A 27,562-nucleotide genomic window follows, 5' to 3' on the forward strand; every position below is an offset into this window, starting at 1 on the left:
ATGCAGCCCTTTCAGCCATCCCTGTACCCATTTCATAAGGGAGGATACTGAGCCTAAAGAGAGGACTTGACCTGCTTGGAGTCCACAGTGAGTCACTGATGGAGCCAGGATCCAGTGCATGCAGGTACAGGAGGGGTAAAGAGAAGACACAAGGCTGCAGCCAGACCCAGCTGCACTAACAGCACAGATGCAGCTATGACTGTGGAAGCCAGTCAGCCACTCCACCCCTGCAGCCAGTGTGCGGGAAGCCACCACCAGGGGCAGCACCTGGCAAGTATGAAAGCAGAAGAGCAGCGTCGGTGCCCCACCTGGGAGCCCAGGCAGAGACAAGCAGGGTGACGTATGGGAGCCTCAGCTGCCACCTGTTCCCCGAGGCACTGAAGTTACATCGTCCCCCGCTCCCAAGGATGCCCTGCAACAGACCCACGGGCCTCCTGCCCCCAGCTGGCCCCATCTCTCAACTCTGGATGGCATGAAATGTAAAAGACCCATCACAGGCACATATCAGGCATGGGAACCCTGGGAGGGCTGGTGTCTGGCCACTGCTGCTGTCTGGTAGCAGCCCAAGACAGATCTGGACTCTGAGCCATTTGGTCAGTGAGCAGGTGGCTCACTCAGATGAAACCACAGCCTAAGGCTAAGATCAAGTTCTTCATCAAAAAAGATGGGCAGTGAAGGCCATGAAGGACACATGGAGACTGACAGTTCAGGTCCTTTAACAGGCAGGTATGGGCTCCATACCACATAACCCTGCCCTCAGCCTTGCCCCAGGAGTGGTCCTCTCTCTCTCAGGAACCACCTCAAGTCCAGCAAGGGGCCAGGTAGTCTATGGGGCCAGAGGGGCCATCAGGCTGGCAGGGCCTCTCATGACTACCCAGAGAGAGCACCAAAGTGACCAGCTGTGCAAAGACTGCCCAGCCATCTGCATCAGCCACTGTAGCCCTGCTCCACCAGTCCCTATGGGTCTGTCTGCTACTCTGGGCCCTGATATCACCAGAGACTGACTACAGCTACACACCACCCAGGTAGTACCACTGGGCTTCTCTCTAGATGAAGCCCCTGAGTCCGAATATATATGCAATATATGCACCAAGTCTTTTCTTCATATGTACCTGAGTAGTAGTGCCCTTGTCCTGGTCAAGGTCTCTGGACTTGCTCTTTCTGGCACATAAACCCCACTGAATTCTGCTCAGTTTGGCCAGTGCAGGTCTCTCCTCTGTTCATTTCTACTGAGTTCACAGATGGTTCAAGAACCTGAGAATGGGAACCAAGCCATACAGACCTCTACTGCAGTGTGGCTGGTGACTAATCCAGGCAAGGTCCTTATTAAAAGGGATCTTTAAGGAATCACATGGAGAAGCTGATCCCATGATGTCCTGGTCCCACCTTGTAGGTGCAACCCATCCATACTAGGGAGGTCAGCTTAGCAAGGCTGATTCAAACACTGAGGACAATCACAAGGCTCAGAAAGGAGCCCTGAGAATCTCTGTGGTCCTGCTTTGAGGACTCTAGGTTCAGTCATAACTGTTACCCATACTGTTGACAGTGTGGAGCAGCCCTGATATGAACCACTGATACCTGCATCAGCATCTTACTCTACCACATGAGTCAACCTTTCAAGATCCAGCATGCTTTCTTACCCCATGAGACATCAGGCTGCAACAGCCAGCAGCAACCAGGGTTTGGGGGAAAGCAGGCCAGTTCTACTTTGGCATCAAGAAGGTGCACAGGACAGGGCTGCTGGGAGCCTCACAGAAAGGGCACATGGCCACTTCCATCCAGGTGGCCCAAATGCACCTGACCACTCAGGTACCCTCCCCAGCAGCGCCTCGCCTCATTCTCAAGGGGAAATCCCTGGGGACAAGTCACCCAGGAATATTCTCCAAGAGGAGATGTATCAGGGGAGGTCAGGCGGTCCACTAGTGTGATTAGCTGGAGAGCCAGCTTGGGGTTTCCATGGCTCCACCTGGCCCGTGTGCCATGAGTACCACAGTTGGACAAGAGCTCTGCTCTTGGACAAGGACTGGCTTAGAGTCACTGAAACATTGCCCCCAAGTAAGGGGAGCTTCAAAGAACCACAAATGTTCCCAGTGAGCCCCAAGAACTCTCTGGGGTCTCCATACAAGACACTGGCCTCATAGAAAGCACAAGAGACCTGGGCCCACAGTGCCCCATTCACTCAGAGAAGCAGAATCACCTAAGACACCAGAGTGACTGCACATAGACAGACAGCAGACAAGAGAATGGAGAACAAGAAGGGGAGTGGGAGGGGCTGAGCTCAGACGGGGCTGACTGAGCCTGTGATCAGGACTCCAGGATGCCAGGGAGTGTGCCCACCATTCCCAGCCCAGGCTGCAGAAGGCTGGCCTGGAGCTGCCCATGAAGCAAATGACTTAGGTGGAAAAGCAGAGTTAGGAGTGGTAGGCAGGTGTGTACATGTATTAATCATGGAGCCACGGATGGAATATCGTAGCAGAGCGACTCACGGTGAATTTACGCTGGAGACAGATGAGCTGCGAGATACAGTACCTCGAGTTTGCTTTACAAAACTGCACATGCAAGAAACAAAACATAAACAGAAGTGAGAAAAACAGAAAGTCCTGAGAGTCACTGGCAACACTGGCAGCCATGTCAGTGCAGGCGCAGGCTGCAGTGTGCATCTGGGCAGGAGGCCAGAGACACGTCCATCGGACAGGCACCAGCTGAGACCTCGGGGCAAAAAAGAAGTTGAGAACCAATTCTACACATGCAGAAAAGAAACTAAGTAACACAGCAAACCCTACAGATGGCTAAAAGATGAGAACCAGTTATTTGGAGGGACCCATTCATCCACTATGGCTTGACCCACACTGCTCTGAGAAGTGCCTTGGGTTAGGAAGAAGCTGTTGCCACTTTTCCCACAATTCCACCCAGCCCTTCCCCTGTGATGCACGCCGACCCAGAGATGCACAGACAAGAGAACCAGGAGGCCACAGCCACCCTTACCTGACATGCTTCTGGGGGCCCTGCTGCCTGCCTCACCTGCCTTCCCAGGAACTGCTCCCGGGCCCTCAGCTCCCCAGGCTCAAGTCCAACTGCTTTCAGGTCACTGTGACCTCTCCAGGGGCAAACCAGGCTATGCCACCAGCCCAACTTCCCTATGGATATAACTCCAGTCACTTCCAAGTGACTTTGTAGCAGCTTTTCCAAAACCAACAGAGAAACCAACATCTCGTAACAGCCATGACCTTCACCCTGGCTGTCCCAGGGAGGGCCAGGTGGGTTTCCAGTACCTCCTTCTCAAGGCCAAGGTCTTTGCACAATTCTAAGGCACACAGAACAGCTCTCCTACCCATCAGCCCCAGGTGTAGACAGGTGTGCGTGTGACAATGTGGGAGTATTGAGATGATGACTGTGCATGAAAACCTAAGACTGTGAATGTGTGTGAATAAGCGTGAGCGCGTATTGTGAATGTGTGTGTGCAAAGCCGCTCAGAAGCCCAGGTGAGGGCAAGAGTGCCACTGCTGACAGCCCTGGGAAGACAACGTCAAGCTTCACAGTCCTCCCCCGACCCCCGGATCCTGACATAGCTGCCCCCTGGGCGATAGACACAGACCCGATCCCAGAGATCCCCACACTGTCCACCGCCACCCAGAGTGCAAGGTCCTCTTGCACCTCGGGCACCACACAATGTCCCCGCAGAGCACCCACCCATGGCACAAACCATGTGTCCAGGTGTGGGGAGCAGGGTCGGGGAGCACTGGGAGCTGCATTCCCACCTGGTCCAGCATTAGGCCACAGAAATGAGTTCACAGGCATCTCCAGCCCTCAAGGACCTCAGCAGGACTGGTGGGAAACCCAGCAGTAGTGGCCCTCACACCCAGCACCCATGCACACCTGGGGATAGGCCTTGTCCAGTGTAGGCCCTCCCTCATGCCCAGGAGGTTGATTTCTGCAGGATCACACTCAGGACCTCTGCAGTTAAACCAGATCAGTTGTCATTCACCAAACATAGGCCACAGCTGCATCCCTGGCAGGGCCTGGGGGACCCACAGCCCATCCAAGAGGGGACACAGGCACTAATCCTGGACACTGCCAGCCCTCACAGATATGAGGGCTGTGACCCTGACTCTGGAGCTGGCAGCTCACTTGGGACCCTCCTGAGGCAGAACACCTGTGGGTCCCAGGAGAAAAGAAGCACTTTTTCCACGCAGAAACAACCACAGTGCTCAAACCAACAGCCGGTGTCATGTGTGGCCCGTGCCTCGTGCCTGTACACAGTATCTCCAAACAAGGACTGTGGTGGCAGAAGAAGAATGGTCTAGACCTCTGTCTTGTGGCCTGATGCACCCTCAATGGCACCCTTCTCTCTACGGTCTCAGCTGGGTGGATGTGGACACCCTCCAGCACCCGCATGGGAATGGCAGCCCTAGAGAAAGCCGGGCCCAGGACATTCACTCACCCCCAGGAGCAACAAAGAAGGTAAATGCCAAACAGAAATGTCACAAGGCCACATGAGGCCAGGAACCCAACAAGCCAAATGCTCCCCACACCCACCCTCTCTGTAGTAGACAGCACCAGCTTACAGAGCTCACGTGCAGGCCATGAACAGGGAGCCTGAAGACCACTGCAGTCTCAGGCCAAGTTATCCAGTTACACTGACCACCTGACCAGACAACTGGACTGACCAGGCAATGAAACAGAACAGAGCACTGAGTCACCCAAAAGCCCTGCATCGAAAAATTGACTGCTTTGTCCTCAGCCTGCCTGGCTCGCTGCATGGTCCCAGGAGGTGGGGGCCAGGGTTGGGAGCAGCTGCAGTCTCTCCCTGAGGATCCTTCCCAGCACTTTCTGCTTGGCTTAGGGAGAGGTCCTCTGCAAACACCATCTCCCAGGGCCTTTACGAGCGTACGTGTACACACACACACACATACACACACACACACACCGCCTCACAGAACACTCATCCGCACGCCACAAACACTCAGCAGTACAGGCATGTGTCACCTCAGAGGTGTCACGGCTGCCTGGCACGGTACTTAGTGGCGACAGAAAGGGAAGGATCAGAATGAGAAAGGTGGGTGGTGGGGTGAACGTGAAGCCAGGCAGCCACCAGCTGCAAAGCCAGTGGTCTGAGATCAGGCACAGCCAGGCTTCTCTCCTCTCCCTAGGCCGCAGCAGCATGTGGCACTCTGCCCAAACTCTCTAGTCCCTTAAAGTCCTTAGCCCCCCACACGTGCACTGCACTGTGCCTCAGGTCCACAGGAGCCAGCCCTGCCCTGCACCCATCCTGTCTCATCACAGAAGCTCCCCTGACCCCTATCCCAATACCAAACACTTAGGAGATGTTTTGGAAGCTGCACCAAGTTCCAGGGCTTCTGAGGTGCCACCTAGAACCTCTTGGCTCACCAAATACATTTCTAGAAAGCTGTGTATAAACTCCATGTGCAGACTCCTCACCCCGATCGACTTCCAGTTTTGCCATGAGCCTCCCTGAGACATCCTGGTGAGTAAGCACCGTGGTTGAGCCAGTTCCATCCGCACTGTGAGGAACACACCCAGAATACCCTGCCCATGCTCAGAATGGAAGAATGTCACAGAGCCTAGGGAGCCCAGGAAGTCCTTTGTTCCGGACTTCATCTAACACAGGTTCAGGGCTGAGCTGTGTCCTCACCAGCCCCAGCTAATGCAAGGGGTGCTCTGAGGAAGTCTCTGGAAGTGGGGCCTGGTGTGACCCAACCACAGCCACCCACAATCTGCTCCCAGGAGCCTTACGCAGCAATGGAGATGTTGGCAGCAGACATGGGGCTGACTTCAGCCACTTCCTTGGCCTTCTGCAGAGCCAGCTTCTGATTGGCTGCTTCTTCCATCTCTTCTTCATCCTGTGTGAATAACAGAAATACTTGTCCCTCAGAGTGTTGTCCCACTCCAAGGCCATTAGCTTCCCCTCAGTGTCCCTCCCGCCCTCTGCACCATGGGACTGGGTAATCGCCTCTGTGTGAACATGGTTTCCCTATGAGCAGCACACAAGTCCAGGGCCTCCCCTTTTATGTCTGGGGCTCAGAGGTGATAGTCTCCAGTTCCCTGCCTCAGTGCCCTCTGGCCTATGCCATCTCCCAGTGTGCTCTCAAGCTGATGACCCCATACCTATATGGGCACCCTGACCCTGAGCCCAGCTCAGATACCAAGTCACTACCTAGACATATCTACCTGTTTATACCATGCACCTTAGACTGGCTTATCAAGTCAAATCTTCCCCTTTTTATCCTTCTTCCCTCCCAGAGGCACCTGTCACATCTGAACAAAGCTGGCCTGTCACAGGACTTATGATGAGGTGCTAGCTGAGCCCTGCGAATAAGGGCAGCCACCAGCAGTTTTCAGTGGGGCTACATGCCACTTTTGAGCTTTCCTGACTGGTCCCAGCAGATAGCATCTTTATACCCATTCCCAGCTGTGGCGATGAAACTCCTTGTGGCTCTGACACCAGGGCTAGGAGTGTGTGTGTGTGTGCAGGCACCTCTGCCCCTGCCTATGAAGGGGAATGGACACTTGGACAGATACTCTGGCTAAGCAAAACCAACATGCTGTGTTCCTGTGCTCTGGGCCCCAGAAGGAAAGTTAAGACCTCCACACTGTGCATCTGGACATCTGGGGCCACCATGGCCCCCTCAAACTCCCCAAGTCCAGGCTCATCTGGCTCCAACAGTCCTCAAAATGTCCTTAGATCTGCTTTTAGGGACACAATAATGGCAAAAACTAAATCCCCTGGTAGCTGCCTGAAAATGACCACCAAAGAAAAAAGAGACCCTTATACTTCATACCCAGAGATGAGACAAAGTTGATCCACCACACAGAAGCTTAAAGAGTGGCAGCCTGGGGACTCAAGCTCACCCTGACCCAGGGACAGCTGGTATTCAGATCAACCATAACAAGCAGCCCAAGTTCACACAGGCCCAGAAATCCTAACACCAAGGACAACTCTGTGGATCATTGGTTCCCGTTGCCCAGCAGCCCAGCCCCAATCTCAGCCCACACTAATGACAGCAATGGGCAGGCCAGTGGTCCTCCTGAGTCTTCAGGAGCCAGAGGCCATAGCAAAAGAGAAGTCCAGACCCACAGGCAAAGCCAACACCCAGGCCTGGGGTGGGAGGAAGGAGACTGAGCTGAAGCAAAGAGAGGCTTGTGGGCCTGAGGTAGGTACGCTGCACAGGCGAGGTGAGGGTGTGGTAGGGATGCCTAGGGGTACATGCTCAGTCATACCCCCTCAGACACCTACACTGCTGGTGCCTGCAGAGAGGTGCCTGTACCTGCCTTCCTCAGCCCCAGGACCGGGCAAGCACTGGACCACAGTGACCAGACTGGGTCAGTCTCACAGGTATGCACAGGTGCAAGCACAGGCAGACGCCGTCTGGGCATGGCAGCCCCAGCTGAGGAGCATGCAGTATCACACACACAGCAGGTGCACAGGCAGGCACACTCCACCTACTGTGCATGCTCTTGGGACATTTGCAACATGGCACAAGCCCCACCAGGTGGCAGTGCCCTCCACGCTGGAGCTGGGAATCAAATCAAAGCAAGTCTGAGAATGTGACAGCAGGTGGACCTGTCACACTGTCCAGAGCAGTGGAGGTGAAGATGACCTGGTATGGGGCCATATCATCTGGAGGAAACCCACAGAGGGAGAGTGTGTAACCACATGCCCCACTGGGCTTGGGGATGAGGTGAATATTGAATGGCACCTGCTGGCCCTGACAGCCAAGAGGAGGAGCTGTCCTGCTGTGGCATAGATGTGCTAAGGCTTCCTACCAGCTCCAGCCAAGTCCAGTGTGTGAGGTCAACGCCACAGGTGTCCCCTCACTTCCCTCCAGGGTCGTCAGAGCAGGACATTCTCTAGGGCCCACATCCTGCATCCCTCTCTGACGGAACGCCACCTCTCCCCACCACACAGCTGTTCAGACTGGTGCCCCCCACGGGCCCTCACCCTTCAGGTGGCTCTCCTGACAGCCTGCCTCTGTTCCCCACACCCCACCCTGCCTATGAAGGCCTTTCTTCACAGATCATGACTTTCCTGGGTGCCTGCTCACGTGTGGGCCTGCCTTCCTGTCTCTCCATACTTCCACAGCTGCAATCCCTGACACCCTGAGCCCGAGTCCAGCATGATCATTCTTCAGGACCTTGAGAGACTACCCTCGACACACAGGGTCCTAACCCAAGACTTGGCCCTCCTCATGACTCTGCAGCCTCATCCAGAGTGACCTGGACTGATCCCCTGCCCTTCTTGGCACCCAGGCTGCAGGTGGCATCCCTACATACCTTGGTCAGCTCCTGAGCATTGGCAAGGTTGTCCACAGCGATGGCCAGGAAGACATTCAGCAAGGTGTCTGGTTGGTCAAGCTAAGGGAGCTCCATGCCCCACACTGTCCCACACAGTCACACCATGGTTGCCTAGGGAAAATAGGGGGCCCCATCTCCACAGATCCCAACAGTCTCCCGCCTCCTTCCCTTGGCATTCACCAGCCCCTCAGACAGCATGGTCCCACACACCAGCCCAGTCACCAGGCCAAATCTCCCTGGTCTCTGCTCCCACAAACCCCTCTGCCCAACCATCCTCCACTCAGTTCCTTCCACCCAACTCTCCTAAAGGGCACATGGACCCTTTCCTCACCCCAGCCTTTGGGAGCTGACATTCTAGGTCCAAAGCTTAGAAACTATGTTGGGGCAATATGCCTTTGCCTCCCAGAGAAGGCAGACTGCCTGCCTCTGTCCCCACCTCTCTTTTCCAATCAGCATGAGAAGCCTTGCAACAAGCTTGAACAGGCTGCAGCTGGGTCCCCACCACCACAAACACACCTGAGACCAGCCCCTTCCAGGGCCCAGCTGGGCTCACAGACCCTGGCCAGTCTAACCCTTCTTCTCAATTCCTGTTCTAACAGGAAGTTCTGGGCACTGCTCCCAGAGCCAGGAGGGTGCACACAGAGCTCCCAGTACCCAATACTGCGCCCGCCCTGAGTGGATCCCAGGGACCTGTGCTGCAGGGCTGCCACCACCCCTTCAGGAACGAGGAAGCCAAGGCCAAAGGGGTCCTGCAAAGCTCTCCAGGACCTGGCCCTACCATGAGTCACCACGGTACCCTTGCAAAAGGAGCCCTTCTCCTTGTGCTGGTGCACCTCTTCCATTGCTCATCTCACTACAAGGAGAGCTTCTGTGATGATGTCAGGCCCCCTGCTGCAACGAGCGCTGGTCCTGCCAGTTCCTGACCATCTCGGCTTGAGTCGGCTCGTCCGGCAGAGGTCTCAGTAGTGGCACTGCTGGCACACTGAGCTGGGTAATCCTTGTTGTGAATGCTGAGCAGCATCCCTGGCCTCTGTGCACGCCATGCCAGCAGCCCCTCCCCCACAGTCAGGGTGACCAAAACTGTCTCTGACACTCAGATGCGACTGGGGAAGGCTGCCCCTGAGAACCCTGAGTTGTACAGACTTGAGCCCTTTTCCCCAAAATCTAGCAGTTCACCCTTGCCCAGGCCTCTATTTTCTGGGGGGCTCTGCCCAAATTGCAGCTGGCCAACCGCAATGACCTGGGTAGGTCAGGGCCCTCTCTGGTTGGACAGGTACCCCCCCCCCCCGAGACTCAGGGCAGCCTAGGGCCCAGGGCACTGCCTCACAGCCAACCCTGCTCAGGACTCCAGTAGAGCCCACACGACAGGATGCTGAGGCCAGGCTGACCCCAAGCAGGATACCTCTAGGCAGTAAGCACTGCCACACCCTATAGAAAACATTCTATGCCTACAGCAGGGCTAAGGGCTACAACCTGGAGACCCCCCAGAGGGACATATGGGTACAGCAAGGAGCCACTCTGATTGGACAGGGAGGAGGACCCTGGTGGCCAACATGCCTGGTCTCACCATGGGGTCAGGCGCTACTGTGGCAAACCACTGCTCTGTCTTGGAGTGGTGGTGTTCCCCTCTGGACACTGGCCTTCCCTCTGAGGAAAACACTGCAGCCTCCTTCCCTCTCTGGCAACCATGGCTGCATTTCCTTGCTTTCACATGGGGTAAAGGCCTACCATCTCCAAAGCAAACGCTGACCCTCAATCCCTGGCTCTCCCAGACCTCACACTCAGCCTCAGGGGAAGTGGGACTCCTGACCTGGGGCTCAAGGCCTGAGCTGTAACCTGAAAGTCCACACCTGCAGACATGAGTCCCTATGGGGGCTAGCCCCAGAGACAGAGAAGGAAGAGGATTCAGGGGACAGAAACGAGGGAAAGCAGAGCAACATCCGGAGGCCTGAGAAGGCCAGACAGGGTGAGCGACCGGGTGTATGGAGGTCAGTCATGTGCAAGAAGGTGAGTGGTGAGTAGAGCAGGCAGGTAGGCTGTGGGGCAACTCGGTGTCTGTGTCCAGCTCAGAGCTTTCTCCCAGGCTCCACAGGATGTTATGCCACCTCAGTTCTTAAGGTATACAGGCACACCCCTGGCAACATGTTGGAAGGTATGTTCACAGGGCCCAGCCCAGTCCTGCTCAGTCTGACACTGGGCTAGGGTTTTACACCCTTGGGGCTCAGATGGCCAGGTGCATTCCAGAGCCAGTGAGCCCTCCTTGGCCCGCCCTTTCTACCTCAGCTACAGTTCTCCTGGCCCTCAACCTGGCTGGCATCATGAGCCCAATATGGTCTCTGGATTTTCCTTGTCCCCAACCTGTAGAAGAGCTTGTCCCCTACTGCTGGCCTGCCTTGGCCCTGCAGACTTGCCCTCTGGCAGGAGACCCTAAAGCAAATCCCAGTGCTATCAGTCACAGAAGCCTTTCCCTGCATCTCTCTTCACATTTTCAGCAGGGGAGTTTTTTATGACCTATGTGCCAAAACTTAATCAAATCAAATAATGAAGAAAACCTGCTGTCCCGACACCCTAAGCCTCCACTTCCCTGCAAGGTCCCCAAGGCTACTCAGAGTGTTTTTTCTGAGTCACGGCAGGCCCTGCTCACCTGCCCCCACCCCCCCACGCCACGTACAGCACCTTCAAACCCAGTGCCCAGGTCACCTAGAGGACGCTCACCACCCAGCCCTAGCTCTGAGAGCATGCAGCCAACACATCACCCGCCTTCCCAGAGGGAGGGGAGGCAGCCCTGGGGAAAGCACGCAGAGCGCTGGCCACCTGCACGCAGCCCCACAAAAGGATACAGTTTCCAAACAGTGTCAGGACGATGAAGTAAAAGGAGGAGAACATGCCTTTGCTCACTCCGCCTTGAGATTCAATCCCATGGTACATCACGGCGTTCCAGTCCTCTCCTGTTAGGATCTGCAGGGGAGAGCACCACGGGCCTGCTGCCTCACTCCAGGCACAGGCCGGCCCATGCTCCCATGCAGGCCTTTAGATGACCGTGGCTTGGAAGGCACAGAAGCCTAGAGACCTGCAGAGAAACCTCCTGAAGGACATGACTGCTGACCATGAAAAGATGACCATGATCTAGGTTTTCAGCAAAAGTGGAAAGGCAAAGGTGACCAAAGGCCAGGATGATGGTGGGCAGGGGAAGCAGCAGGGCAGAGTCTCCCCAACACCCAGACCTGACCGTGCCACAGATTTACCATTGAGGAAGCTGTGGGTTAGAGAGGGGACAAGCCCTGCCCACCAGGCACATACAGGACAGGATCAGACCACCGGTCAGTCCTCCACTTGCTGCTGGCATTGAAAATGCTACTGTCAAGGTTTTCTGTGTTGACGCACAAACCCACTTTTCCATAAATTGCCGCACCATTTCCTTCTGACTACTCACCCACTTCCTTGCTGAGAGCCACTTTTAGGTTTTGCTACTATGTCTCTGGGGCACATGTCAAAAGTCTACCTAGAACTGGCACTGCTGGGTAGGAGGCTACCCACATCTCGGACTTGCAGACATTTCCTGAGTGACCCCCAGCAGGGTGGGGTGATTTCCTCATACCCTCACACCCTCCTTGCTATGCCAGTCTGCCAGCTCCTGGTCAGGTAGGGGTCAAGGCTGGACCCCTCTCCAGTCCAGACCATGGGATCTCTCCCACGCCCTGCCTTTCAACCCAGTCACATGTCCAACAGGGTTTTCTCTGACTGGCCTGAGACTCCCTTATGCATTCTTGCACATACCAACCCGTAATCTGCACTGTTTGTTGAAAATATCTTCTTCTATTCTCTTGTTTTTACTTAGGTATTATAAAAATATCTCATGTAATCAAATGTGTCTGCCTTTTCCTCTATGGTTTCTGCTTTTCACACCTTGTGGAAGAAATTTCTCTCTGTTCCAAGGTCATACGGATATTTCCTTTGAATCATTTAAAGAGTGATTTTTCCACATTCTGAATATTTATGGCAACGATGATCTAACTTTTTCCTGTATGGAAACCCATTTTCCCAGACCCATTTACTGCACCCTTCCCCCAATTTCTACTGTGCCTCTCTCACACAGCCTCGGGTCACAGCCCGGGCATGCTTCCGGCCCCCAGCTGTCCTTTGGACGTAGGTCTCACAGGCACCATGCCATCCCATGACTGCAGCCTTGTGAGTCTGGACATCTGGGCAGGCAAAGGCCTCCTTCCATGGCTGCTCCCGCACATTTCCCTTGCATGTTCAGAGTGCTGTCAGGCACCGGGCCTGGGACTCTGCCTACGGACCTCCCATTCTGTTCCGCACCTTCTTGTCCACCATTGCCTTGCACAGCTCTGGTTGGACGGAATGACTTCCTCCCTCCTCTCACTGTGAGTGGGCTAGTTATCACTTGTTCCCTGAAGGCTAGGAAAAACTCACCTCATAACCAATGGCCCAGGGCAGGAAGCAGAAAGGTAGAAGCAAGTTCTGACTGTTGACCTAATTGAAAATGGTTATAAAATGTCCACATATAAAGTGTCCACTTTCTTCTTAAGTATTTTGGGTTTTCAAAATGCATATTTCATCTACACTTTCAAATCTATTGGCACAAAAAGTTTCCAATTTTAAAAACACCCCTTTTTTTATAGTTGTGACTCCCATTAGGGTTAGGATACTTGTTTATTTTTAGCTGCTCTTTTGGAAAATTGCATCTAAAATCACAGATTTTCTTCTAAGTATTGCTTGAACCTTTATCCCATAAGTTTTGATATTATTGTTCAGTTTTAAACATTTTATATGTCCACTGTGACTTCCTCTTTACCCCAATCCTTCCACTTACAAATCTGGGGAAGATTTCAAGTGACTTTTATTAATAGTGTCTATTTATTTAAATGACAACAGAGATGTCTCTGTAGGGTAACAATCATTCAACACCTGTAGGAACTTCCTGGGTGACCAAAAGCCAAACGTGTGCCCAATAATGAGCATGCCACTCACTGCCGGCTGGGTACATGCTGTCGGGGGGTCTGCTTGCTGTGCCCAGGATCTCTCACCGCCTTTGCCTTTCAGTTTAATGAATGCTGGCACAGATGTGCTGTGAGACACTCTCCCACCTCACCCCAGGACTGCAGGTGTCCAGGGGAGTCCATGACCACAGACTCGGAAGCAGCCCCTGCCCTCCTCTCCTCCTCCTTCTAACCTTATGAGTCCTCCTCCTGGATTTCTGTGTGGACTGCACCAGCTGTCTTTTGGTCAGCATGTACTTAGAGATACCTTTTTGTGACCCTTCATTTTTAAAATCATGTTATTTTTAAGAGTCCAGAAAAGTACAGTGAATAACTTCACAGACCTCTGTGCAGCCATCACCCAACTCAAGAAACAGAACATCCAAAGGAGGCTGAAGGCCCTTGGCTAGACCTCCACAGACCCCCCACCCCCAGCCCTGACTGTGGGTGGGGTCTGTCAGCCCACGCCAGCTTTCCCATCTATTTTGTGCACCCCACAGATGACACAAAACACACTTTATGCTTCCCATCCTTGCTTAGTCTCGTGTGCTTTGTATTCTTCTGAAGTTGGTTATTTCATCCAACACTGTCTGTGAGACTCGTCCATGGTGGTACATTTGGCTCTCTGTCCTGCATCCCCCCATGCACAGTACTGCACACTGCCCCTGCAGTCAACAACGAACGTTCGGGTGACGTCTAGTTGTTTTTTGTTACAATTAACACTGCTGCTATGGCCTTACACGCCTCAGGCAGAGACTTTCCTGAGCACACTCTGAGGACAGGAACTGCCAACTGTGATCCTCAGTGTGCTGGACATCACAAAATCCTTCCCACGTGGTTCCACCAGCCCAACGGTATAAAGGATCCCTCATTTCTAGTCTTCTCTGAAACTTGATATTGTCAGATTTCCTAAGTTTTTGCTAAAATGACAGGTGGGAAAGGTCGTCTCGTTGTGGGTTTAATTTGCAGTGAAGCTGACTAGAGTCTTTACAAGTTTATTCAACAGCCCAGTTTCCTTTCCTGTGAGTTACTCATTTATATCCTAGGACACAACTGGTCTTGTCTTTTTTTTTTTTTTTTAAATTAATTTATTTTTTTTATTATTGAACACAAATGGGATATATGTTGTTTCTCTGTCTGTACATGGTGTAAAGGCATACCATTTGTGTAATCATAAATTTACATAGGGTAATGTTTGATTCATTCTGTTATTTTTTTCCCTTCCCCCCACCCCTCCCACCTCTCTTTTCCCTCTATACAGTCCTTCCTTCCTCCATTCTTGCCCCCCTCCCTAAACCTAACTCTAAACCTAAAACTAACTCTTCCCACGCCCCATTATGTGTCCTCATCCACTTATTAGCGATATCATTCTTCCTTTGGTTTTTTGAGATTGGCTTATCTCACTTAGCATGATATTCTCCAGTTTCATCCATTTGCCTGCAAATGCCATAATTTTATCATTCTTTATGGCTGAGTAATATTCCATTGTATATATATACCACTTTTCTTTATCCATTCATCAATTGAAGGACATCTAGGTTGGTTCCACAATCTGGCTATTGTGAACTGAGCAGCTATGAACATTGATGTGGCTGTATCTCTGTAATATGCTGATTTTAAATCCTTTGGGTATAGGCCAAGGAGTGGGATAGCTGGGTCAAATGGTGGTTCCATTCCAAGTTTTCTAAGGAGTCTCCATACTGCTTTCCAGAGTGGCTGCACTAATTTGCAGCCCCACCAGCAATGTATGAGTGTACCTTTCTCCCCACATCCTCGCCAACACCTGTTGTTGCTTGTATTCTTGATAATCGCCATTCAATTGGGGTGAGATGGAATCTTAGGGTAGTTTTGATTTGCATTTCTCTTATTACTAGAGATGTTGAACATTTTTCCATATATTTGTTGATTGCTTGTAGATCTTCTTCTGTGAAGTGTCTATTCATTTCCTTAGCCCATTTGTCGACTGGATTACTTGCATTCTTGGTGTAGAGTTTTTTGAGTTCTTTATAGATTCTGGAGATTAGCGCTCTATCTGAAGTATGATTGGCAAAGATTTTCTCCCACTCTGTAGGCTCTTTCTTCACATTGCTGATAGTTTCCTTTGCTGAGAGAAAGCTTTTTAGTTTGACTCTATCCCAGTTATTGATTCTTGCTTTTATTTCTTGTGCTATTGGAGTCCTGTTGAGGAAGTCTGGTCCTAAGCCGACATGTTGAAGCTCTGGACCTACTTTTTCTTCTATAAGATGCAAGGTCTCTGGTCTGATTCCAAGATCCTTAATCCATTTTGAGTTTAGTTTCGTGCATGGTGAGAGATATGGGTTTAGTTTCATTCTGTTGCATATGGATTTCCAATTCTCCCAGCACCATTTGTTGAAGAGGCTATCTTTTCTCCATTGCATATTTTTGGCCCCTTTGTCTAGTATGAGAAAATTGTATTTATTTGGGTTTCTGTCCGTGTCCTCTATTCTGTACCATTGATCCACCCTTCTATTTTGGTACCAATACCATGCCGTTTTTGTTACTATTGCTTTGTAGTAGAGTTGAAGATCTGGTATTGCGATACCCCCTGCTTCACTCTTTCTGCCAAGGATTGCTTTAGCTATTCTGGGTTTTTTATTCTTCCAGATGAATTTCATAATTTCTTGCTCTATTTCTGTAAGGTACATCATTGGGATTTTAATTGGAATTGCATTAAATCTGTATAGCACTTTTGGTAGTATGGCCATTTTGACAATATTAATTCTTCCTATCCAGGAACATGGGAGATCTTTCCATCTTCTAAGGTTTTCTTTAATTTCTTTCTTTAGTGTTCTGTAGTTCTCATTGTAGAGGTCTTTCACCTCTTTTGTGAGATTGATTCCCAAGTATTTTATTTTTTTCAAAGCTATTGTGAATGGGGTAGTTTTCCTAATTTCTCTTTCTGAAGATTCATCGCTTATGTATAGAAATGCCTTAGATTTATGTGCATTGATCTTATATCCCGCTACTTTACTGAATTCACTTATGAGATCTAACAGTTTTCTGGTGGAATTTCCTGGTTCCTCTAAGTATACAATCATATCATCAGCAAATAGGGATAGTTTGAGTTCTTCTTTTCCTATTCGTATCCCTTTAATTTCTTTGTTCTGTCTAATTGCTCTGGCTAGAGTTTCAAGGACAATATTGAATAGAAGTGGTGAAAGAGGGCATCCCTGCCTTGTTCCAGTTTTTAGAGGGAATGCTTTCAGTTTTTCACCATTTAGAATAATATTAGCCATGGGCTTAGCGTAGATGGCCTTTACAATGTTAAGGAATGTTCCCACTATCCCTATTTTTTCTAGTGTTTTGAGCATGAAGGGATGCTGTATTTTATCAAATGCTTTTTCTGCATCTATCGAAATAATCATGTGATTCTTGACTTTAAGTCTATTGATATGGTGAATTACATTTATTGATTTCCTGATGTTGAACCAACCTTGCATCCCTGGGATGAAACCCACTTGATCATGGTGTATTATCTTTTTAATATGTTTTTGTATGCGATTTGCTAAAATTTTGTTGAGAATTTTTGCATCGATGTTCATTAAGGATATTGGTCTGAAATTTTCTTTCCTCGATGTGTCTCTGTCTGGTTTAGGTATCAGGGTGATATTGGCTTCATAGAATGAGTTTGGGAGGGTTCCCTCCTCTTCTATTTTATGGAATACTTTGAGAAGTATTGGAATGAGCTCTTCTTTAAAAGTTTTGTAGAACTCGGCTGAGAACCCATCTGGTCCTGGACTTTTCTTTGTTGGTAGGCTTTTGATGACTTCTTCTATTTCATTACTTGAAATTGGTCTATTTAAATTGTGTATGTCCTCCTTGTTTAGTTTAGGCAATTCATATGTCTCTAGAAACCTGTTGATGTCTTCGAAATTTTCTATTTTGTTGGAGTATAGATTTTCAAAATAGTTTCTAATTATGTTTTGTATTTCAGTCGTGTCTGTTGTGATATTTCCTTGTTCATTCTGAATTTTAGTGATTTGGGTTTTCTCTCGTCTTCTCTTTGTTAGTGTGGCTAAAGGTTTATCAATTTTGTTTATTTTTTCGAAGAACCAACTATTTATTTTGTCAATTTTTTGTATTGTTTCTTTTGTTTCAATTTCGTTGATTTCAGCTCTGAGTTTGACTATTTCCTGTCTTCTACTACTTTTGGTGTTGGTCTGTTCTTCTTTTTCTAGGGCTTTGAGCTGTAGTGTTAGGTCGTTTATTTTTTGAGTTTTACTTCTTTTATTAAATGCGCTCCATGAAATAAATCTTCCTCTAAGTACTGCTTTCATAGTGTCCCAGAGATTTTGATATGATGTTTCTTTGTTCTCGTTTACCTCTAAGAATTTTTAAATTTCCTTCCTAATATCTTCTGTTATCCATTCATCATATAATAGCATATTGTTTAATCTCCAGGTGTTGGAATAGTTTGTTTTTTACTCTTTCATTTATTTCTAACTTCAATCCATTATGATCTGATAGAATACAAGGTAGTGTCTCTATCTTCTTGTATTTGCTGACATTAGCTTTGTGGCATAATATATGGTCTATTTTAGAGAAGGATCCATGTGCTGCTGAGAAGAAAGTGTATTCGCTCTTGATTGGATGGTATATTCTATAAATGTCTATTAAGTCTAAATTATTGATTGTGTTATTGAGATCTATGGTTTCTTTGTTCAATTTTTGTTTGGAAGATCTGTCCAGTGGTGAGAGAGGCGTGTTAAAATCACCTAGTATTATTGTGTTATGGTCTATTTGGTTTCTAAAATTGAGAAGGATTTGTTTAACATACATGGATGAGCCACTGTTTGGGGCATAGATGTTTATGATTGTTATATCTTGCTGATTTATGCTTCCCTTAAGCAGTATGAAATGTCCTTCCTTATCCCTTCTGACTGACATTGGCTTGAAGTCCACATTATCTGAAATGAGGATGGATACTCCAGCTTTTTTGCTGAGTCCATGTGCATGGTATGTTTTTCCCCATCCTTTCACCTTTAGTCTATGGGTATCTCTTTCTATGAGGTGAGTCTCTTGCAGGCAACATATTGTTGGATCTTTCTTTTTAATCCAATCTGCCAGTCTATGTCTTTTGATTGATGAATTCAGGCCATTAACATTCAGGGTTATTATTGAGATATGATTTGTATTCCCGGTCATTTGGTTCATATTTAAAATTTTATTTATTTATTTATTTCTTTTTTGACATATCTTGGTTCCTCCTTTATTTGACAGTTCCTTTAGGATAATTTCTCCCTTTGCTGATTTGCTTCTTTGTTTTTTATTTCTTCCTCATGAACTATTTTGCCAAGAATGTTCTGTAATGCTGGCTTTCTTTTTGTAAATTCTTTTAGCTTTTGTTTATCATGGAAAGATTTTATTTCATCGTCAAATTTGAGGGTAAGCTTTGCTGGGTATAAGATTCTTGGTTGGCATCCATTTTCTTTCAGAGCTTGAAAAATGTTGTTCCAGGCCCTTCTAGCTTTTAGGGTCTGGATTGAAAAATCTGCTGATATCCGTATTGGTTTCCCCCTGAATGTAATTTGGTTCTTTTCTCTCACAGCCTTTAAAATTCTGTCTTTATTTTGTATGTTAGGTATTTTAATGTGCCTTGCTGTGGGTCTGTTGTAATTTTGTGTATTTGGAGTCCTATAAGCCTCTTGAACTTGATTTTCCATTTCATTCTTCAGATTTGGGAAATTTTCTGATATTATTTCATTGAATAGATTGTTCATTCCTTTGGTTTGTTTCTCTAAGCCTTCCTCAATCCCAATAATTCTCAAATTTGGCCTTTTCATGATATCCCATAGTTCTTGCAGATTCTGTTCATGATTTCTTACCATCTTCTCTGTTTGTTCAACTTTGTTTTCGAGGTTAAATATTTTGTCTTCAATATCTGAAGTTCTGTCTTCCAGGTGTTCTATCCTATTGGTTATGCTTTCTATGGAGTTCTTAATTTGGTTTATTGTTTCCTTCATTTCAAGGATTTCTGTTTGGTTTTTTTTCAATATCTCTAACTCTTTATTGAAATGATCTTTTGCTTCCTGAATTTGCTCTGTTAACTGTCGATTGGTGCGATCATTCAATGCCTGCATTTGCTCTTTCATCTCATCATTCAATGCCTGCATTTGCTCTTTCATCTCATCGTTTGCTTCTCTGATCATTTTAATTATGTACATTCTGAACTCCCTTTCTGTCATTTCTTCTGCCATGCTGTTGTTGGATTCTATTGATGTAACATCTAGATTTGTTTGGGGCATTTTCTTCCCTTGTTTTCTCATATTGTTCAGGAATCAGTGGGTCATTAAGATATTGCAGATTTCCTCTATCGACTTATAATGTCCCTGAAGATTGCTAGTATATCCCCTTTTATCCTTCAGTAGCCTGAAGTCTTGGAGGAAGGTGATAATGCGGAGCTCCACGAAGAAGCTGCCTCTCTAGGGTGGTGACCCTCAGGTGGCGTATATTCCCTGCTAGTGGTCAGAGGTGTCTCCACTTGTTGACCAATGGTCATCCAACGGGGAACTAGGCTGCGGGCTGAGGCAAGGCCTATTTGTGCCTGTGTCTCTGGTTTAACCGTCCCTGTGGGAAAACTTCTCCCGGTAGGGAAGACTCACTCGGTGGGAACGTCTCGCTGGTCAGTTCCCCTCCTAGAGGTTCCCCTCAATCTACAACTACCGCCTGGGCTGGGCTGTCTTCCTCTGCAACGTTCCCAGGGGCCCGGACCTACGTCCTGGGCCTGGGAGCCTCACCCTCCGCAGGCGAGTCTCCTTCTGCTGCCTCTCCCAGATAATCTGCCCGCAGTCCTGGAAACTTCGCTCCGCCCCTAGGCGTGTCTCTGTGCGGCTCTTCCAGCAAGAAGCCACCTAGCTCCTGGGACCCTACTCTGCACCTAATCGCCTGGCTATGCGGCCCCTCCTCTGAGCCGCCACCTGGAGCCCTGTACAATAGCTCCGATACCCAGAGACCCGCCACACACCTCCTCCACCGGACAGCAGCCTGGTTTCCGACGCAGTCACTAGGAGTCCAAGCAACTCACTTCGCGTCTCCTCCTCCCGCCAAACTCCCGTAGCCCTAGGCAGTCACTCCAAGCCCAAATGACCCGCCCTGTTCCTCCTCCTCCCCCTCGGGGTAGCCCCCCAGGTGTTCAGGGGCGGTGGCTCCGAGACCAAGTGACCCACCGCGCTCCTCCTCCAGGCAGGCCACCGGTGTTCAGGAGCGGTCGCTTTGAGTGCAATCAACTCACCACTCGCCTCCTCCTCTGGCAACCGCCTGTGGCTCTGGTGCAGTCACTCCTAGACCAAGCGACCCGCCGCGCTTCTCCTCTTCCTCCGGGCAACCCCCCGGTGTTCAGAAGCGATTACTCTGAGTCTAAACAGCTCACCACACAGCTCCTCCTCAGGCAGCCGCCCGGAGCCCCAGTGGTTGCTCCGAGTCCAAGCGCTGTGCTGAGCCGCCTCCTCTGCGATGATCCCAGTTGTCCGTGTTTACCGCTCCAGTGGGGGGAGGGGCGTCTCACCGAGCAACTCCACTTCACAAATTCCCTGCGTTCCAGGGCTACCGCCCCATCCAGGACGACTCCCCAATGGGAGAGACTCACCTGGCGGCTTTGAGTTGGTCCCAAGTCTCTCACTATCTCCTCTTTTGAATCCTGCGTCCTGGAGCAACGTGAAATGCAGCCACCTTCTAGGCCACCATCTTGAAACTCCTTGGTCTTGTCTTTTTGACTTTTGGAAGTTTCTACTACATTCTGGAATACTCCTGTTGGTATTCACCTGTCTTCACCTGTCTGTGGGTGGGGTTTGTTTGTTTTTGCCTTATCTGATTTGCCCATCCCTACCTGGGTGGTCCATATTCCTCACTTCTTGAAGTCTTCCCTGCCCTGTGGTCACTGTGATGCACCTATCCCTGTGCTTCCAGAGACTCCATTCTGGACAAGTCTGCTTTTCACACTGGTCCAGAACTAACTTTCTCTCTGGTACATGGTAGGAATCCAGTTCACATTTTTTGCGTGGACAGGCAAATTGTCCCACACCCTTTGCGATGACAGCACTTGGTCTTCTGTGTTACAGACATTTTATCTGTGAATAGCAACATTTTTTTTTTTGTCAATCCTGAGAATCTTTGTTTCTTCTTATTCTACTATACTAAGACCCCTGATACTAGTGTAATCTGCTGAGTTTTTATTTGCAAATAGTGTTAGACTTTATCTTTTCCAGGAGAAAAAAACTTACAGACACTCCAAACACATCCGGTAGAGAGCACGAGTCCCCAGTACTCCTCACGCGACCCTGGAGGGCACTTCTGCCGAGAGTTCAGTGACCTTTTGCAATCATGCAGGGTTTTCTTCCTCAATCCATCACTGCAATGAGTTACGTTCATGGACTTTCTAGTGTTATATCATCTGCATTTCCAGGAAACTTCCAGTTCATGTGTTATAAAGGTAGGTCCAGGCAGCCTGGGTCCACTAGTGGTTTCCCCTGTTTGCGAGTGGCCTTCATTTTCCTTTCCAATGCTGTCTCGCTTTGTTTCTCACATCCAGGTTATCTAGACTCGTAACACCAATGAGGAGGTTTCCCCTTTACGTTCTCTGGAGTAGTCTGTATAAAGTTGGAATGACTTTTTAAATAGAATTCACTCATAAAACTATCTGAACTTGGTGGCTTGGGTATATTTTTGACATTCAACTTCTGAAGTGGTTCAAGTCTCCTACTTCTTCTTGGGTATTTTTTCTTCTAAATCATCCACTTAAATGCATGTTTTCAGTGCTTTCTGCAGCCTTCCAGAGGCAGGAACTCTCCACAACTGAGTCTGAAAGTGTCTTCTGTTTTACCCTCACACTTGGTCACAGCTCTCTGGACCCAGTGTCCCAGGCTCATGGAGACGGGACCTCAATACTTCTGCAGTTACCTTCCATAACTTCTGGCATCTATGGCTCAAGAGAAGTATGCCATCAGGTCACTCTTTCGTACAAAATGTGTCTTTCTAGGGCAGGTTTTAGGGTCTTCTCTCCCTCCCGGTGTGTCTAAGGCTGGAATTTCTCTGCTCACCCTGCCTGGCCCCTGTAAGCACAGGCTCTAAGACTCTCCTTGGAAGGACAGTGGTGTCTTTTTGTGTGTGTGTGCCAGGGCCTCAAGCAAGTCCTCTCCTACTGAGCTGAATCCAGCACACATCTCTTCAACCCCCACCTTAGTTGCCCTGGGCATCTGCCACCTCAGCTGCAGCTAGCTCAGGTCCTCACGTTTTCCAATGCCACGCCCTCTTGCATCACATACAGAGTGAAGTCCACCCTTATTCTTTAACTTGAAAAATTACACTTTTCATTTCTAGAATTTCTATTTAGTTCATTTTAACACCAATCTGTTCTTTGTCTTAGGCACTTTTCCCCATGAGCGTGGGTTTTATGGCCCCTTGGAGATCAAGGTGTATTCTGCCTGGAGTCTTCTGTATGTGCTCTTTTATTGCCTTTTCATTGGGAGTGGTCTCACCTTCTGACCACAGGCACTGCTGGTCCTCTTCTGGGTTTCAGTGCTTTGGTCTGGAAGTCACCATGAGCAAAGTGGAAGCTGCTGCCTCCCTCCGCATGCCTCCCTGTCCTCACTCCCAGCCCAGTTCAGAAGCAGGGCTCCCTTTCAGAGAGCACAGGCCACTGTCCAGAGGCATCCTACGGGGATGACAGCCTGGCCAGCGGTCTGCACTAGTGCTGCCCTGGCAACCTTTCTAGCCTCCTGCAGCTTTCCTCAGCCTCCTTAAAAGGACCAGAACCCTCCCTAATGCTCAGAGTGGCTGAGTCACATATACATACTGCTGATGCCCTGGGACCCAAAAGCCCAGCCACCTGCCTCTTCCCAGACCAAATCCTAGTGTCTGGGTCTCTGCTATCTCCCAGTGAATGATTCCATTCTGTTCCTAGTCCATAGAGATTTGGTTTCTGCTTGACTAGGTCCTTCTATCCTCCTGTTGCTGTGTCAGAGCAGAGAATGTGAAGTCTAATCACAGTAAGTCTGATCAGAAGGACCACCTTCTCCTAACTGTGCCCCCATGGGTCAAAGCCTGTCCTCCTGGTATAGGGTCCCTCCAAACTGGCTTGGCCCCTGGAGCCCACCATTCCTCCTGGTTTCCCTCACCTGGTGCCTGGCAGACTGGTCCTGGAAACCCAGGAAAAGAAGAGCCCCTTCCTATCCTGGGTGGACTGTACTCCTCAGGGAGGCTGTGGCCACGCTCTACACCGCCACCCTCCTATGTCTCCAGAGGTTGACAGATCCTGTAGGAAGCCACGGACCTGTGAGCAACCCAGAACTGCCCATGTGTCAGTGAAAGGGAGTGTGAGAAGGGCTGGCAGGTGCCCCACATGTGGGAACTCACAGGAGGGGAGAAGAGACAGTGGCTCAGAGGAGAGACCAGAGAAGAAGGAGGAACAGCTCAAGAGCCTGACAGGCTGAGAGCTGAAGTGCCCCTCAGGGACGCGCCCGCTCTGTGTGGCTGTGACTGAGCTGATGGTGCCAGAGGGGAGACGTGAGGAAGGGAACTGCCACCGAGGGACCAAGCTGCTCTCGTGGCTAGTCGTCTGGTTTGGTTTGGACTCTCTGCTGGAAAGGCAGCCTCCCTTTGAGAGGATGGGACACGAAGGTCCCTCCTCACATACATGGACTCACACACATGGCCCCCAGAAGCCAGGGGAGGAAGCCAAGGCCCAGCCTGGAGCACACGCTGCCTCTTGGGCCTTACTGAGTCACAACAGGCAGAGCAGCAGCCTGCCATCCTGCCCAGCCTCAGAAAGCCATCCAAGTAGGGGTCATGGGGCAGGAAGAAAGGCATCATCCCATCAGAGGCCAGTTCTGGCAGCACTTGTGAGGCCACAACCCTATGGAAGAGTCCACGAAAGGAAGCCCTCCGGAGGGCAGGGTCACCTGAGCCCACAAGGCCCTAACTAACAGAATGGGCTCCAGCCTCAGCTGCCCTGGGGCTATAGTGGGCAACATGCATGCCCAGGTAGGAGGGCAGAGGCACCATGGGGCTGAGACACAGCCAGGGCAAATTCAGAGAGAGCTTTGGGCTTCTGTCCTCAGATGACAAAAGAAACGGTTCCAGGTCCTGGAGGCCAAGAGAGAACTGGTGGCTTGGAGCCAGTGTCTGTCCCGGGAACTGCACCTGCTCCTTAGTGGCTCCTGAGCACCCAGCTTCCCTTGAAGCAGTGGAGGCACCTCAGTGTCTGTCTTCTGCTTGGGGAAGGTCCTCTCTGAGAGCTACACATGTGGGTGTGCTGAGAAGCTACGGAGGGCTAGAGCAGGGCACTGTCTCAGCACCAGAGGAGCTGGGCAAGCAAGGCCTCACCTGGAAGACGGTGAGGATGGCGGCAGGAAAGGTGTCGAAGTTGGTCGTTGGAGTCTCGTCTCTGAAGTTGAACCTGAGAAAAACAGGTAGTCTTGGGAAGGGGCAACCCCATGGGAAACAAAGGGGAACTGGCACCTTGGTACCAACATACTCAGTAAAAGCCACAAAAGGCTGCTTTCTCAGCATCACCATCCCCTTTGAAGGATCTTCAGGAAAGAAAGGCAGGTGGGGGAGGCAGAGGCAGTACCATCTGCTCTGGGCTCTGCCTCCCCAGAGAAGCCTCAGGCTGTCCTCCCCGCAGCCCACTTACTGTCCCCCAAACAGCTGCATCCCCAGCAGAGCGAAGACCACAATGAACAGGAAGAGCAGGAAGAGGAGGCTGATGATGGACTTCATGGAGTTGAGCAGAGACACCACCAAGTTCCTCAGGGAGTTCCAGTACCTGTCAGGGGCCAGGCAGGGTGTTCAGGGCCCTAGCTGTGGCTAAGCCTGTCCAGAGTTGACCTCACACTCACCAGGGCTCTCTGCAGTCACACCACACTGTAGCCTTCTGAACCGAGGGCCCAGGCCTGCAAATGAGACTGAGCTTCCCTCCAGGGTTCCAGATAGACCATCAGGAACTTGGCCCAGGCCCATGGGGACAGTAGAGACACTGCCTGCCTCGCTAGACTCAGGTCATCCTCCCTAACCTGAACCCAGGTCCCTGTCCTTGGCAGATAAAGCAACCACCCATTAGCGCCCGTGCCACATTTCGTCCTTCATTGGCTCCAACCTGCAATGAATGCCCAGTCAATCACCCAGAGCCACCAGCAGCACCATGTGAGATGCAAAATACTTGCCCTCAGCCCACACTGGAAGAAGAAGCTGCAGCAAGCAGGTCTTCCTCACGGGCTCGGTTGAGTGCCTCCTCCTCTGAGGACCAGGACACAGGGCACAGTGCATGGGGGGGCACTCCTCAAGGGCCCCCTCCATCCCACCCTCCTGCCTGACCCCTCCAGAGAACAGGCTCCACCTGGGTCTGCTGAGGGCCGTATTGCTGAGTGGGCTCCACCTACCACCCCAGTCCTCCGGCAGCCTCTTCCCAGGAGCCCACCGCCACCTTCCCTCCAGGGACCCAGGATCACCCCAGCATCCCAGGGAGAAGCTCCTTTCCACATGCTGTTCCCTGTGATGCTGGATGGACAGTGGTCTTCCCCAGGCTCACCCTGCCACTGGGCATCCAGGGCCCTAGAGCAGTCCTCCTCCCCAGCACCCATGTGGGAGGCCCAGGCGCCTTCTGTGGACTCTGATGATGTGTGAGGGCAGGGCAGGAGTGCTGGGAGCGCACTCTCCACCAGGATGCACGGGGGCCAGCCTGCCTGGAGACAAGGCCACCTGCCTCCTGTAGGGAAACAGAGTCCCAGAGGCTGAGGCAAAGGCACACCCTCTGGTCACTCCCCAGAGCCCTTCTCACTGGCACATGGTCACAGGAGAGCAACCGTGGTGGAGAACTCACTGCAGGAAACTCTCAGCGTGTGTCAGTGACCTAACTGGACTGAACTCTGACCCAAGCCTCTTCCTCCTTCACACCTCCGTTATCTTCAGATGCTCTTGGGTTTGACTCTTAAACATCTGAAAAAGACCAGCAGAGGTCTAGCCTGTCTGCGGAGGTGACCTACAAGCCCCCGTCCTGCATTTCTCAGTGCTGAGACTCTGGTCTCCAGCCTCAGTTACCAGGGCTACCACTCAGAGCCTGACCTCAGGATGAACTGGGCCTACCGTCTGGCCACAGTGACAGAGGCTGAGGCCATTGTGGAGAAGGTCTTTCTCCCTCTCCCCACTACAACTCTGCAGCAAGCAGAAGGGCCTACACCCAGTTCTTTCACCAACTGCATCACACCACCTCCTGGGCCTTGGTCTCCTGGTGAGCAAAATGGAGCAACTCACTTCCAGAGTCAGGGGACTCAGGTGAACCAGGACTGGAAATAGTGTCTTGTTACCATCATTGTAACCAAGGCTTGGGGTCAGGCAGGAGGGTGGAGAAAGCAGGCTAGGAAGCAGGAGGCTTTTGGGCTGTAGGCTGGCTCAGGGGCTGCAGAGTGAGTGGGCAGGCATGGAACAGGGAGACAACTTGCATCTGAGAACACCTGTTTCCTTTACTGAAACAAGTCACCTCTGAAGGCTGGGGAGATGGGCTGGTGGTTTTGAGAGATGGCATGAGATTGTAGGGGCACACAGCAAGGACCAGAAGAGAGCTGCTGTCAGGCCTTGCACGCTGGCAACCTGGTGCCTGCTGTTTCATATCCAGCTTTTGGCATTCCAGCCATAAGCCACAGAAAGAGCCTCCACACACCATGGATTCCCAGGCACAAGTGTTCCATCAGCCAACCTCACACACTGCCTCCACCCTGCGTCTCCCCCACCCAGAAGCACACAATGACATACTTTGTGACTTTGAAGATCCGCAGCAAGCGGAGTGCCCTCAGCACGCTGATCCCAAAGGAGGTTCCTGGTTTGATGGCAGCCCAGACCACTTCAAAGATGCTCCCCACAATGACCTGCAAGAGGCAAGGCATCAGCTCTGGAGCACTTGTCCACATCAGTACACACACACACACACAGGGCACACCAAGAAACATGCAAGTGTTCTGCGCATGTGCATCTGCACAGCTGTCCCTGTTAAGCACCCACCCTGCCTCCCACCTGCATCTCAAGTCAGACAAGGCAGCACAGACACACGGGTCACAGGACCTCTATCTTCTCTCCAACCCCATCTCAGATACCAGGAGGGCACAGGACATGGAGCAAGATCAGGCCTGCTGGTGTCCTGACAGACTGAAGCCACTTGTCTAGTGCCTCACCTGTGCTTTATCACAGTCACATGACACTGCATCTTCTTAAACACCTCTGGGGCCAGGAAAGGATCCTGG

At 50.6% G+C, this 27,562-nt stretch overlaps 1 protein-coding gene across 1 annotated transcript in view; it reads right to left on the reverse strand.

Moving 5' to 3' along the window:
• The window catches only part of Cacna1b (calcium voltage-gated channel subunit alpha1 B), a gene marked incomplete at its 3' end in the record, with an annotated part of 192,520 nt that overhangs the window by 76,006 nt on the left and 88,952 nt on the right, over positions 1–27,562 (reverse strand). The window contains exons 13-18 of the mRNA XM_047525413.1: positions 27,078–27,190; positions 24,964–25,095; positions 24,654–24,726; positions 11,154–11,271; positions 8,293–8,360; positions 5,755–5,861 (exon numbers count right to left, since the gene is read on the reverse strand). Coding sequence (XP_047381369.1) covers positions 5,755–5,861; positions 8,293–8,360; positions 11,154–11,271; positions 24,654–24,726; positions 24,964–25,095; positions 27,078–27,190 — 611 coding nt within the window. The remainder of the gene's footprint in view (positions 1–5,754; positions 5,862–8,292; positions 8,361–11,153; positions 11,272–24,653; positions 24,727–24,963; positions 25,096–27,077; positions 27,191–27,562) is intronic.

This window comes from Sciurus carolinensis, chromosome 14 (assembly GCF_902686445.1).
Source record: "Sciurus carolinensis chromosome 14, mSciCar1.2, whole genome shotgun sequence".
Taxonomy (NCBI): Eukaryota; Metazoa; Chordata; class Mammalia; order Rodentia; family Sciuridae; genus Sciurus; species Sciurus carolinensis.